We start from the raw sequence: 13,991 nt of genomic DNA, 5'->3' as shown, positions 1-13,991 counted from the left end.
GCGCAAAAAAAGGTCAGGGTCATGTACTGTTGATTCTGAAGTAGGCAATTTATATTATCCATGATTTTCAGCCTTTGATGATGATGTTATGAGTACATATGAGTTTTACGAAACAAGTGAGAATAAATGGATTACAAAACAAAAGCACACTTTCTGTAGTGCTCATAGTCATGTTAAGGAAATCAAAACAAAAAACATACGTCTACTACACAACGGCATCTGCAACATAAACATGCCAAATCTAGTATGTCGAAAAGGCAGTGATGAAGAATCTATAAACTTATTTGTTTAATTTTAATATTGTCTTTACATGATTTATCGAATCTGCAATAATTATTATTTGATATGCGACTTATTTTTGCGTTTACATTCGTTGGTATGCTATTATTATAAATCTTGATCTAGGATGGACTGGTATGCAGATTGAGCAAAATAGTGCATACATATGCATACACACTACTGGAGGTGTATCATATCATGCACACATATAACAGGATAACTCACACATATATAACAATCTAACACATAGTCAGACATCGTGTCAGCAACACATCACGGTCCCTCAGGTATCCACATAGAATAACCACAAATAACATTTTCCGAGAAACACAATTTCTCTGTATTTCCTGCTGAACTGGTTAATGATTAATTTCAGGGATGTTATCAACAAAAGATATACAATGAAAAGATGCAATTCCTTACATTTCTAGAAATAAACCAAATAATATAACTTGTCAATCCAGAGTAAAAGAGCATTTCTGGTTGCCCTGTTGACTGCTCGCTTATCATGCACTCGCTGCTTGGCTATCATGTCTGCGGCTGTTCAGTACCACAGCAGTACTCATCGCAGTGGCTCATGACCAGGTAAGGAATGTAGAGAAGACGCAGCTACTAGAGGCCTCGTCTAGCCACCAAGCAAGGCTCTTATAACTCCTCTACCGAGCGTGAGCAGACCCTGCGAGATCCTTCAACTCAGCTGACAGCCAGGCCCATCACCGAGCGTAAGAACGCAGACCACTGAGGATCATTTCAACTCTGCTGAACGGCCAGCCCAGCACCAGATGATAGCTATTACATGGAATCTCAGGCTGGTGCAGATTAAGCTTTAAAACCCGCGTTCATACATCAAATCCAGAACGCAGAGTTAGAGAAAATGCAGGTATTGTCGTATATCATTATCCAGTCTACGTCTAATTACATAATCACATCTCCGAGGCTCCTATACTCCTCTTTCCACGAATCGACCATATGATTGTATCATCAATCTTCACAGACCGTGCACCTACAGGTGGAGGCTGGACTGTTCTACTTATACACTCCTGTTTATTACAGTATAATATGCAATGTACAGTTATGATAAGATATCTTCACTTGAGCTACAATACCCTTCCTTACTCTAGGTGTAAGTTGGTGTCCCTGTCAATATGGTCAATAATATTTGCAGCCGGATTTATTTGTGGCAGAATTTCTTTCTTATTAATAAAAGAAAAAGAGATGTAATATTATATTATTTAAAATGAGTGTACAACCCTAATTATTAATTAAAGTGGGTAGCTACGTTTGAGAAAACTGGCTCGAGATTACACTTTTTGGTTGTATTCCATGGAATGCTCTTAAAACATCCCGATAGCAATGAATTATCTTAAGTGCTCTTTGACAAAATAATCCATAAAAATGTTATCTGTGGAAGCCGTAGTACTGTAAAAAGCACGACCAATCATTTTAGCCGGGCCGGACTAAATACTGGATTGCCTACCCTGCCCTCTCAGCCTTTCCATCTGTGCCACAACTTATCTCGTGCCCTCATTGGTCATGTGCCCGGTGTCGCAGGGCCGTGCCCTGACCAATTTGCTGCCCTAGGCCAGATTTTAGCTGGCCTGGTCTGGGCCATCTCCCCGGGCAAGATATATTTTTTTTAAATATTGAAGTTAAAAGCATCAAATCTGGTTTGCACTTTGGAGAGCAACACTAAAGAGATCTATGGATACATCTCTCAACACCCATATGAAACAGAACTGTAAACAGATTTTCTTTTTTATTTATGGATATTTTTACAAATCACTCCCTTTTTAACTCGTATTCTATTAATAACAAACTTTGTTTGACTGTCATATAGTATTTTAATACTATAAGGGAAATAGATGAAGAAATCTATTCTCTTATATTTTTATAACTATAATGATCATATTAAAGGTGTGCCTTTACCTCACTGAGCTGAGGTTTATCAGAGCCCTCCTCAGTCTTCAGGAGAGGAGCCTCTCTAAAAGCTCGTTCCCCCACGCGGCTGGCTTATACCGTAATTCATGGTTAATTAAAGCTTGTATACGTATTTTGGGGGGAGTTTGATTTATTTTTTAAATTAACCACAAAATACAAAATTAACAACCTATAATTGCACACTAAAACCATTAATTTCAAAAAAAGAACTATTTCACATAAACGTGTCTGGTTTTTACTGGGCTGGGGACGACGGTTTCGTTCGTAACTTAGTATTAGGGGGGGGGGGGTGCGCCATAGTTTATGGGCGCTGTACGCAATATAGGCGTAGTTCTGTTAGTATAAGATAATAAGATGTACTTTGTTGATCCAAAATTGGGAAATTGTGTTGTTATGAAATAAAAAATAAAAATATTTGTTTAATTTCTAACTTTTTTATTTTTTTATTTTTAATTTTCGGCGCCCCCCATTGATTGATGCGCCCTTAGCATTCGCCTATACTGCCTATGCCAAGGGCCGGCCCTACCCGTTCGTGTGTGTTGGAGGAGGGGCTCTGTAAGGAAGTAGCAGATTTCTTCCGGCTGTGTATTTTCAAATTCTAGCGCACTCAAGCTGGTTTCTCCAAAATTACGCACCCCACCTTTAAGCGTGTACGTGTTACTACATCTGAACAATATAATACAATAGGTGATTGCTTTTGGCCAGTTACAGATCATCTAGTTTCAGTTTGGATCTCTATATATTGTCATATGAATGAGAGGCCAGGTCTGACTTCCTTCTGACAAAATAAAAATAAAAACATGTATTAACTGCTCACTCATGTGTAACAGAGATCTATATTTTAGTTTTTAGGGAGATAAAGAAAGTTAGCCTTGTTGTGTATTTAGCAGAAATGGAGTATAATGTTTGTCTCAGGGTTGTACCTCTTTATCTCTGACTTCTTTAGCACTAGCAATGCTTTGCTTAAAATAATAGAATCCCTGTAAAATTCCTTTCAGTGCACACAGCCCACTGGAAAGATTTACAGCACATGAGCATGCAAAGGCTAAGCTTTGTGGCCACTGCCTGCCAGCACAGTGTGGGCTGTGGAGTTCAACAGTGCAGACGAGGTCTAAACAGAATTATGGGTGCTTACTTGTCTGTCTGTGGTCTTCTTAAAACTTATGTTGACCTTTGACGGACAGAGGAGTGTATTTTTAATGGCAGAACTCATTTTAACATCTTTTTTGGATTTGTTTGGTTTATTATTGCTTTGAATCCAGATAGAGTTGAAACAGATATATTCTTGTCAAACAAACCCAACAACTTGTATCTTCTCAGAACTTCCTTCGCTGTCAAAACAACAAAAACAACTACAACCTGGTGTGTGAGACTCTGCAGTTCCTGGACTGTATCTGCGGCAGCACCACAGGTGGTCTCGGTCTGCTGGGACTGTACATCAACGAGAAGAATGTTGCCCTCATCAACCAGACTCTGGAGAGTCTCACAGAGTACTGCCAAGGCCCCTGCCATGAAAACCAGGTACATAAAGAGACCAGCCAAAGCTGATGAATGGGACTGTACAAGAACACTTTTTCATAAACACTTTCTTTCTTCCAGAATTGCATTGCCACACACGAGTCCAACGGTATTGATATCATAATTGCCCTGATCCTCAATGACATCAACCCACTTGGGAAAAAGCGGATGGACCTGGTGTTGGAGCTCAAGGTGAGTTAGCTGGGTTGGTGTACTGTGGTACGTCCACACGGTTCCGTTGCGTGCTTCAACAGAGACACTTCCCATTAACTTTGAATGGGGTTACGTCAAGCTTTGCCGAACTGCATTGTGGTTCCGTTACGTCGCTTTGCCTCCGTTGCTCGCTCTGAAAGTTGAGAAAAGTTCAACTTTTGAAGCGTCAACGGAAGCGCCAGCCAATCAAATCATATGCCAGTACAAGCGCTAGCCAATCAAACCGTGTGCTTGTGTGTCCGGGGCGGTAGATGAATGTGATTGGTTGTTGGTCGCACGCCAGACATGCCCACCAGCAAGCTTCAATGCGACGGAACCGTGTGGACGTACCGGTTTGGAGGAAGGTTCTACATCTTCATCATCCTCTGGGGTCTTAGGCTAAAATAAATTAGAAAAAAAACTGTGCAGTTGTTTCATTTCAAAGCAGGATGTAATATCAGTAACAGGCTACTGGTATAAGAGATTCATTCGTCTGAGCTTAACTAGCTTTTGTGCTTGCATGCCAAGACAAATAGCTGTCTGTTTTCTTTGGAGGTAGAAACTGACAGGGCTTAAGTTCTTATCTTGGAGTTTTCTTTCCCCGGCCTGCTTTCTCTCCTTTTTTTCACTCTCAGAACAATGCATCCAAGCTGCTGCTTGCCATCATGGAGAGCCGCCATGACAGTGAAAATGCAGAGAGGATTCTGTACAATATGAGGCCTAAAGAACTGGTGAGGATCTGCTGATGTGCATCTTTTCCTTTTCCCAGTTGCTCTTTACATCTCAAGTAAAGCGAGCTATTTCCAAAGTTTTTCAGTATCATATAGGTGTGTTTGTGTGTTCAGGTGGAGGTAATAAAGAAGGCCTATCTGCAGGGCGAGGTAGAGGTTGAAGACACAAAGGAGGAGGAGGATAACGGGGAAGAGGAGGAACACGATGCTGCTTCCCCCCGAAATGTGGGACACAATATCTACATTTTAGCTCACCAGGTCAGCACCTCATCTCAGAAACATGTTTTTTATAATACTACATTGACAATCCTAGAAAACATTTTTTGTAGTATCCATTCATAGAGGAATATGAGCCGCACATTATCCATATGATGTTTTAGTGATGGGCTCACTTCTGGTCTGTGTGTCCTCTTACAGTTGGCGCGTCATAATAAGGAGCTGTCCATAATGTTGAAGCCGGGAGGGGCCAACGGAGAGGGAGATGAAGCCTTGGAGTTTTACGCCAACCACACTGCTCAAATAGAGGTTATAACACAAAACCATTGCCACAATAACTAGTTAAAGATATCTGTCGTATAATTTCACAGAAATTCTGAGTCTGGGGGCTTTCCCTCACACAAAGCTTGGAAAGAGGCACCCCAACAACCCTCTTAGTTAACCTGCTTGTTGTCTTGTGTTTCCTGTGTGCCTATTGGATCATTGTGTTCAATCTATCCCATAGACACTCAACATTTGAGCAAATATAGCTCAATATGGCTGTTTGACAACAGCTTCTTATGTTGTTTGGAAAGTGGGAAAGCCACAAAAACTACTATACCGCTAACATATCTTTATACCACAATCTCCCCTGAAACTGTTTGTATTTTGGTTACAGTTTATTTGCAAATCTACAATAAACCTGCCGATGTCAAGGTGAATGTGGTTGTCTCTGTTCAGATTGTGCGCCAGGACCGCACCATGGAGGAGATAGTGTTCCCCGTGCCCAACATCTGTGAGTTCCTGACCTCTGAATCAAAGCTGCGAGTGTACTACACCACAGAGAGAGACGAGCAGGGCAGCAAGATCAACGACTTCTTCCTGTCAGCAGAGGACCTTTTCAATGAAATGAACTGGCAGAAGAAACTCAGAGGTAGGGTCAACATGTATAAGTGTTGCTGCTAATGGTCCTTTAATGCAGGATCACCATTGTACAAAACATAACATAACTATTCACTAGAGTTTCCTTATTCACTTGATTTTGTCTGTACTTTATAACCTCTTTCTCTGTCGGTTCTTCATAAATTGAAGCTCAAAATTAGATGAAAAGTGCAATAATGCTCCCAGCTGAGAAAATGGATACACACGATTCAATAACTATGATCATTATTAATCAGAAATATTATCACAAAAAAGTGATCACCGGCCCAAAACAAAACTCTAAGCAGCACAACGTCTTCAGGTTACTTGTTTTGCAACAAAAAAAAATAAGATATACGATTTTAAAGTATATGAAACTAAATATAAAATACTTTTAAAACCAGCAAATTCTCAATGTGAGAAATTGGAAGTAAATGCAAAATTGCTCAATAAATGATCCAAACAATTGGCCTATTATTAATACATTTCCCAAATGATTGTCTGTTAATTGGCTAATAAAATAATCATACAATTGTTTCCATACTGTACTGCTTTGGACAAGGTGTACTGTTGACAATAATCTACATAGTAGATACATACAATCGTAGATGACAGGAGTGGTGGGTGGGAAATGCGACACCATAATGATTAATTTGGTGTGGTGCAGTGGGTTGAGCGTTGGCGTTCGGATCAAGGGGTCACAGGTTCAAACCCCACTGCAGTCAGCATGTCGTTGTTTCCCTGGGCAAGACACTTCACCCCAAATTGCTCCTGTGGGGATTGCCCACAGTATTGAGTATGTAAATCGCTTTGGATAAAAGCGTCTAACATGTAAAGTAATGTAATTTGATTTTTCCATGACCAATTTTTTGTCTCCAAATTAACTACCGTATATATTTTGTTGTGTGTCAAATGAGGGACTGCGTGTCCTAATGAGGGACTGTTGACATGTCTAGGGTGCACTCTTCCTCTTGTCCAATGCATGCTGGGATAGGCCTTTTAAATCCGGCAGGCCTGAACAGGATAAGCGAGTATGGAAGCATGCGTCCCCACCTCGACAGCAGGGCTAATAATGTCATCCTGTGTGTTTACATGTTTCCACTGTCTAAATGCAGACAGGGGCTTTCCACATTCTTTGAGCCGTGAAACATTTGTACAGTAATCTTATGAATCACAACTGATAGTGTGCTCACACACACACACACACACACACACACACACACACACACACACACACACACACACACACACACACACACACACACACACACACACACAGACCCACACTCAGTCACAGTTCTAATTCAGATATGAGACTGCATAACCCACACAAAGCTATATTTTGTCTCTCACTCAGAACAGGGGATGGACAGAGAAAAGTCCCTGCATCTGTTTCTCTTTTCCACTAATACCACAGAATTGAAAATGTTCTATTCAAAGTTAGACTGTATGTCAAAGGTCAAAGTTGCTTGAGTTTCTTCTTTATTTGAGCTTTATTATGCTATGAGCATTTGCACATACTTTATTAAGAATGGTGGCTGTTTGAAGTTCTGTCTAGTACTCCCTATGTCATTTTTGTCAAATTTAATCAAATTTTTATGTCGATGAAAATCTTAGGTCACAGGCTCCTCCAACAGTGCAACACAATAAACCAGATAAAATAGTGCAAGTAAATACAATAAAATAGAATAGAAGTATTGCCATAGTCTATATACAAGTGATACATCATTTGTGAGTTGCAAACAGGTGAATGTTATGGATGTTCTTAGTTCAGGTGTTTAACAGTCTTATGGCCTGTGGGTGATGATCAATTTTAAAGTGCTGCAACAATAAGTCATGTAAACTGTTAAAACTCAGTTGAAACATTTATCATCATTACAAATATGATCAAATCCTGGTGTGTTTAATTTGAAGATTTGCTGCTTAAAATATACTTTGCTTTGGACTGGTGATTGGGCTGTGCAAGCAATCTGATGTTTTGAGGATTTTTGAATTGAAGTGACCAAATGTAAGAGAAATGTTCTACTTTCTCTCTTCTGCTCAGCCCAACCCGTGCTATACTGGTGCTCCCGGAACATGTCGGTGTGGAGCAACGTCTCCTTCAACCTGGCTGTGCTCATGAACCTGCTGGTCTGCTTCTTCTACCCCCTGGAGGGGATACATGCAGGTCAGTCGCAAATGAGAAGAAATCTGACCGTGAGATCAAGCTTTTTAAAACTGAACCCTGACCCTGCTGACATCCTGTCATTAATACATCCGTAAGATCTTACTCCACATCTCCAGACTTTATCATTTTGAATAATATGTACGCTCTTTTTCTGTGAAGTATAATTCAGCTTAGTCCTCGTCCTTTTTGGTGCATATGAAACCTTTACTGTTTCTGTAGCGAATCATGTTGTGCATGCGGATGTTGTATTGATGCTTCTTATATAGAAGCTTATTTGAATGTATTGCACTGTTGCACTCAGACTGATTTTGAAACCAGGGTCAGACAAAGGTGATGCGCTCAACAATGCAACACAGGAAGAACAAGGGCTTGCTGACTTGTTGTTCTGCTGCAAAAAGGCTATGATCTTTTTCAGCCTGCTTTTTTATGGCTTGTTGAAAAGATGTGAAAAAGATGTGAGGTTTTCTGCAGTGATATTTAAAAATTGGAGCATTCATTTCTAAGAAAATCTAAGTCGTGAATATACATCCAGTGATTAGAAAGTAAGGAGTTGTAAAGTCATGTCACATGATGAAGTCACACACAAATAAAGTTTTAGACTAGCTGACTCTCAGTCCAGCCTCAGCATTGACCCACTGATCCCTTTTTTACAACAATGCTCTAAATACCTGACTAGGATTAGGAGCAGGATCTGAGAATCTCTCTCCTTTGTGTACACACACACACACACACACACACACACACACACACACACACACACACACACACACACACACACACAGGAGCACTCCGTGTCATTTTCATTTTCATGACATTAAAAATGCAATCTAAGACATCATAAAACAACTAATGTCTCCTTTACCTACATCTCATATTATTAGTTCTTTACAAACCCAGATAAAACAAATTAACCCATGTATATTGTTTTATTATATTTGTGTGGTTAGAAAAATGAGGGAGTCTAGATTGAGTCTAGCCTGCAGGTCATTTCTAAAGGGCCATAATAAAATAGACTCCTTTTTCAAGTGTCTGTACATGTGGCACCTTTAAGGTCAGTTGTATTGATTTTCTAGCAAATTACAAAAAATACATAACAGAGTAAAACAAGTAAGCCTAAATATGATATTCAGTAATTCATACAATCATATTGTTTACTTTGTGACAAAAGAACAATTACATGTTGTCTTTAGTTATTGAGTGCACCGCATGAGTAAAGGCTGACTGTTCCCTGGAACTCTTTCTGTGTGCAAAACATCATCACGTGAGACTCCAGCATACCTTTGACCTGCTTTAACAGGCACTTTTACGGCTTTGGGCCCCTGCTCTCTCTCTCTCTCTCTCTCACTCACTCACTCACTCACTCACTCACTCACTCACTCACTCACTCACTCACTCACTCACTCACTCACTCACTCACTCACACTCTCTCTCTCTCTCTCTCACTCTCTCTCTCTCTCTCTCTCTCTCTCTCTCACACACAGACACACACTGGTGTCCACCCTCCTTTGCTCAGAGCTTTAGACTGAGTGTGATAAGAGCAGGAGATACAGGGCAGGGTTCTCTGACTGTATGCATGACTGACTGCCATTTGACGTAGTGCCTCCTCAACTGTGGATTTTACAGATGTTTACGCACAATCATTAAACTGAAGTGCATGGTAGCTACAGAGCCCCTGTTGAGTCTGCCACATCACCGGAGCTGCGTGTTGCTCCCTGCTCGCTCCCTCATGAATCTTTCAGCTGAGGTATTTTTAGAGATCGCTGTTATGTAAGTGGCACCTGTCATGTGATCTCCACAGGGATTGGGAGGGAGAGGAATATAGAGGAAGGGAGAGAGGGAAGGAGACAGAGTTAAGCAAGGTGGGAGGAGAGGAGAGTTCCCTTACCCGCAGTACTCCCCTCCTGCTTTCTCATCATCTTTCTCTCTTGTATTGGTTGAGTGTTTTAGCCTGAGTGATATTCTGAGTGATATTCTGCTACATGAAACCCCTTTCACTAATCCTGGGTTTACCCTGGGATAATTTGGAAGTTTCAGGTAGGCTCTCACTCAAGCTTAAAACACACATACATCAAAAAGTATGTCATATACTTTGTGGGTGTTATATAACTGGCTCTCTTTCAGTAAAAAGTCTCACTAATGAAGGCCTGAGGCCTGCCTGAGAGGCAGAACTTGCCTTAAAATACAGCACTTTTAGCAAGTATCCTTAATGGCTTGCATTTGCATTATTACCTACATTTATTTCTGAGCAGGTATGCTGGATCCCCACCTGTCTGCGCTGCTGTGGATGGGAGTCTTTGCCACCATGGTCATTGTGATCATCATGCCCCAACCGCTGGGCATCCGTGCCCTCGTCATCATCACAATCCTTCGTCTCATCTTCTCTGTTGGCCTGGAGCCAACACTCTTCCTTCTGGGTGCCTTCAATGTGAGTATTCTAAAGGGTCTCTTCAGCAACTTAGCAGGGGTTACCCAGCTTCTGAGTGATCCATTGCTGACGTTTTCTTTTGCATGTTTAAAACAGAAATGTAATTGTGTAAAGCTGAAACAATAAATGGGTTATGTATGTATTAATCAAACCAAAAAACATCAGGTACTATTTTCATAATTATCTACTGTATAACTACTCACTATGTATGAAAACTGTTCACTTTGTTTGAGCACCTCATTCAATTAATTGACTTCCATTTTATTGGTTTAAAGGCAGAACTCAAAACTCTCTGCATGGCAAGATTCAACTTAGTACACGTTTATGTTTTCCATTTATTTTGTATGAGCTGACACTTTGACATGTTCTCATCTGTCCAGTGTGTAATAGTGTGTGTTTGTCTGGTTAATAAAAAATATTCCCCAGAGAAAGGCTAAAAACATACCATCTATTTTCTACTACTTTCAAATACTGAGAAACTTGCACCACACTAGTTCCAGTTCTCCTTTCAGCTTTCACTCATGCTGGCACCCCGCTCTGCCTGCGGTGTCGCCCCCTGTCCCTTCAACTTCTCCTTGGCAGAGCCCTGCTGTGCTTTGGGTGTGAAGTGCGTCACTGGACCCAAGAGGGAGTGACACCACGCCTGCACCAGCTAGAGATTTCTAGATGTGCTCTTAAACACATACACACACACAAAATAAAGTCACAAAATAAACACACTCATCTTTACTCTCAATCTCTATGTTGACATGTACACAAGAAACTGGGTTATTGAGAGCGATCACATAGAAAATTAGACAACACGTCACAATGGATTGCAGTAACGCGTTACTCTCTAAAACTAGTTTATAAGCAACGGACCAAAAGTCATTTTTTGTTTTTAAATAGTGTTATTTTCCTTTTATCTTCTCATATTTTCTATGCCTCTTCCCACTGCTGTCACAGTTATACTCCCCCTGCACTATAAATCCTGTACATGCACTCTTGTTAAGTGAGCTCATGATCAAGAAGTCAGTTTCTTTTTCATGTGGACTCGTGTTAACTGAGTTTTTACATTACATTTTGAGAAATCAATGACTTATGTTCCTGTATACACAGTCAGTGTGTCCTCATTGAGCTTAAAAAAACGACACCCACCATGCTGAAATATTTTTACCATGCCTGCACCCCCTTAAGGAAGGCAATCCGTGATTATCCTTTATTCTTGTTATTAACACTCAGAGTTGCTTTTGTCTTCCAGGTGTGCAATAAAATCATCTTCCTGATAAGTTTCGTGGGGAACCGAGGAACCTTCACACGAGGCTACAAAGCAATGGTGTTGGACGTTGAGTTCCTCTACCACCTCCTTTACCTCATCATATGCTCTCTGGGGGTGTTTGTCCACGTCTTTTTCTACAGCTTGCTGGTGAGAGACACACACACACACAACTTGAGAACACACACATTCTAAGAATCCTTTAACACCTTTGCAAACACACACACAGAACTTACTCAGAAGGGCTAACTGAGTAAAACCATGTGTCAAATTTACTCTGAATGAAGCATTAGCTTTCCATCATGGTGCATTCAAGGACATATACTTTCAAGCCAGAAGGGACCATATTTGGTTCTGTAATGATGTTGTTGTTTTCTTGTTGTTGGGCTGTTTAGTGCCGTGCACCAGTGCCTCAGGTCTGCTTTATATTGTGTCAGACTGAATATGCCAGTATTTCAAGATGTTTTCCATTTACATAAGCCAATGCAGCTTTATCTGCAGAAGCAGCACACCATAAGTACTTATTTTATTACAAGATGCTGAAAACTAGTTATGCATGTTAGACAAAAAATTGTTTTGATTTAGTGTAAAAGCAGAATGTATAAAAGCCACATAATGCTAGCAATGCAAGCATTTAATCCAGCAGACCAATTGATTTCTTGCCACTTGTGCATTTTTGTGTTTTCTCACATTCACCTTGCAACAAATACAGGTAAAACTGTATATAGAATATAGCAGTCTGTAACCTGAATTATTTCTTACATGTTTACAATTTCAGATTTTTCCTTTTGAGAACCATTAATACATTTTACAGTTAACAAATTGAAAAAGATGTATCGCTTTGAATCGTAACATGTGCTTTGCTCCTGTAGCTGTTCGACCTGGTATACAGAGAAGAGACTTTGCTGAATGTTATCAAGAGTGTGACTCGTAATGGACGCTCCATCGTGCTCACCGCTGTGCTGGCTCTCATCCTGGTCTACCTGTTTTCCATTGTTGGATACATTTTCTTCAAGGACGACTTTATCCTGGAGGTGGATCGTCTCCCCAACACAACTCTGAGTGAGGACAGACTTCTGTCATTTGCCATTTTTACAAACAGTCCTAAAGGAATATTGATTTTAAGTTTTTCATTTTAATCAGACAAGAAAATGTAAGCACTGTCTCTTCCGACTTTCTAGAAAATGGAGCCAGTTTGGCTAGTGAGTTTCTGTCTGCAGGAATGTGTCAGGGAGGGAATGATGAGAACTGCACCACAGAAGCCCCGCCGGAAGGTAATTTATACTGCAACAATGGGTTTAACAGCATGAAGATTGTGTCTTTATCTAAATATTTAAATCCCTAAAAAGCTTTGTTTTTCTGCCAATTTCCTGCGACTAAATTAAAACAACATTCTTACAATATCTACATAGTATCCAATCCCAGTTTAAAAGGTTAATGTTAGTTGCAAAGTTAGAAAAAAGCCTGGGTTTAAGGTTTTTCTAGACTATCGTAGATATTTGAAAATTAGGACAAAATACAGATAACAACCTGGCAAGAATTTAATGAAGACATTGATATGGTGAAATCAGTGAATCATTTATGTGAATCTTACTTTGCATTGTCAGGCCACAATACCTCCTTTTGTCCTGAAGCATCACAATCATTTACACCTTAAAGGTGGGGTAGGTAATTTTTGAGAAACCAGCTCGAGTGCGCTAGAATTTGAAAATACACAACCGGGAAAAATCTGCCCCTTCTCCAACGAACGCGCACATGACCAATGAGGGCACGAGATAAGTTTGTGCACATCCAGTTATTTTAGGCTAAAATGATCAGTCGTGCTTTTTACAGCGCTACGGCTTCCACAGATGACATTTTTTTATGGATTTGTTTTCAAAGCACTTAAGATATTCAATGCTATCGGGATGTTAAGAGCATTCCATGGAATATAACAAAAAGTGTATCTCGAGCCGGTTTCTCAAACTTACCTTCCCCACCTTTAATTCATGTGAATCTGACAACTGTCACATAATGGCTATTTCAATTAACACACATTTCCTTGTCACCTCTCCAGCTCTCATGTGATATTCATTTGTGATCCAATTTGAGAAAAACAGCATCAGTTTCTTTCCCTTAGACATTAAAAGGATAATCAACACAGTTAGCAGGGATCATGATATGTTGTTTCCTGTCCAACATTTGAATATCTCTTAGGTTATTCTTCAATGACCTACAAACGTTATCGAATTGGATAAATCTTTTAGAAATGTTAATCTTTGTTTTTCTGTCTAGCTCAGAACAACAAGTTCAACTAAGGCCATTTGTACATTTCATCTCAACAAAAACACTTTTGCTTCGACTAACCGCCTTCAAACTGTCCCCCAAAAC

At 40.1% G+C, this 13,991-nt stretch overlaps 1 protein-coding gene across 1 annotated transcript in view; it reads left to right on the top strand.

Moving 5' to 3' along the window:
* The window catches only part of LOC104955082 (inositol 1,4,5-trisphosphate receptor type 1), a 77,495-nt gene that overhangs the window by 56,795 nt on the left and 6,709 nt on the right, over nt 1-13,991 (top strand). The window contains exons 43-54 of the mRNA XM_010782314.1: nt 1,274-1,288; nt 3,538-3,738; nt 3,817-3,927; nt 4,563-4,658; nt 4,773-4,916; nt 5,076-5,183; nt 5,595-5,787; nt 7,819-7,941; nt 10,191-10,366; nt 11,607-11,771; nt 12,494-12,683; nt 12,803-12,895. Of these exons, the coding sequence (XP_010780616.1) occupies nt 1,274-1,288; nt 3,538-3,738; nt 3,817-3,927; nt 4,563-4,658; nt 4,773-4,916; nt 5,076-5,183; nt 5,595-5,787; nt 7,819-7,941; nt 10,191-10,366; nt 11,607-11,771; nt 12,494-12,683; nt 12,803-12,895 (1,615 nt within the window). The remainder of the gene's footprint in view (nt 1-1,273; nt 1,289-3,537; nt 3,739-3,816; nt 3,928-4,562; nt 4,659-4,772; nt 4,917-5,075; nt 5,184-5,594; nt 5,788-7,818; nt 7,942-10,190; nt 10,367-11,606; nt 11,772-12,493; nt 12,684-12,802; nt 12,896-13,991) is intronic.

This window comes from Notothenia coriiceps, unplaced genomic scaffold, assembly GCF_000735185.1.
Source record: "Notothenia coriiceps isolate Sejong01 unplaced genomic scaffold, NC01 NC01_scaffold00000496, whole genome shotgun sequence".
NCBI lineage: Eukaryota > Metazoa > Chordata > Actinopteri > Perciformes > Nototheniidae > Notothenia > Notothenia coriiceps.
The sequence above is the reverse complement of the archived record's forward strand: the minus strand, read 5'-3'. Positions and strand labels throughout refer to the sequence as shown.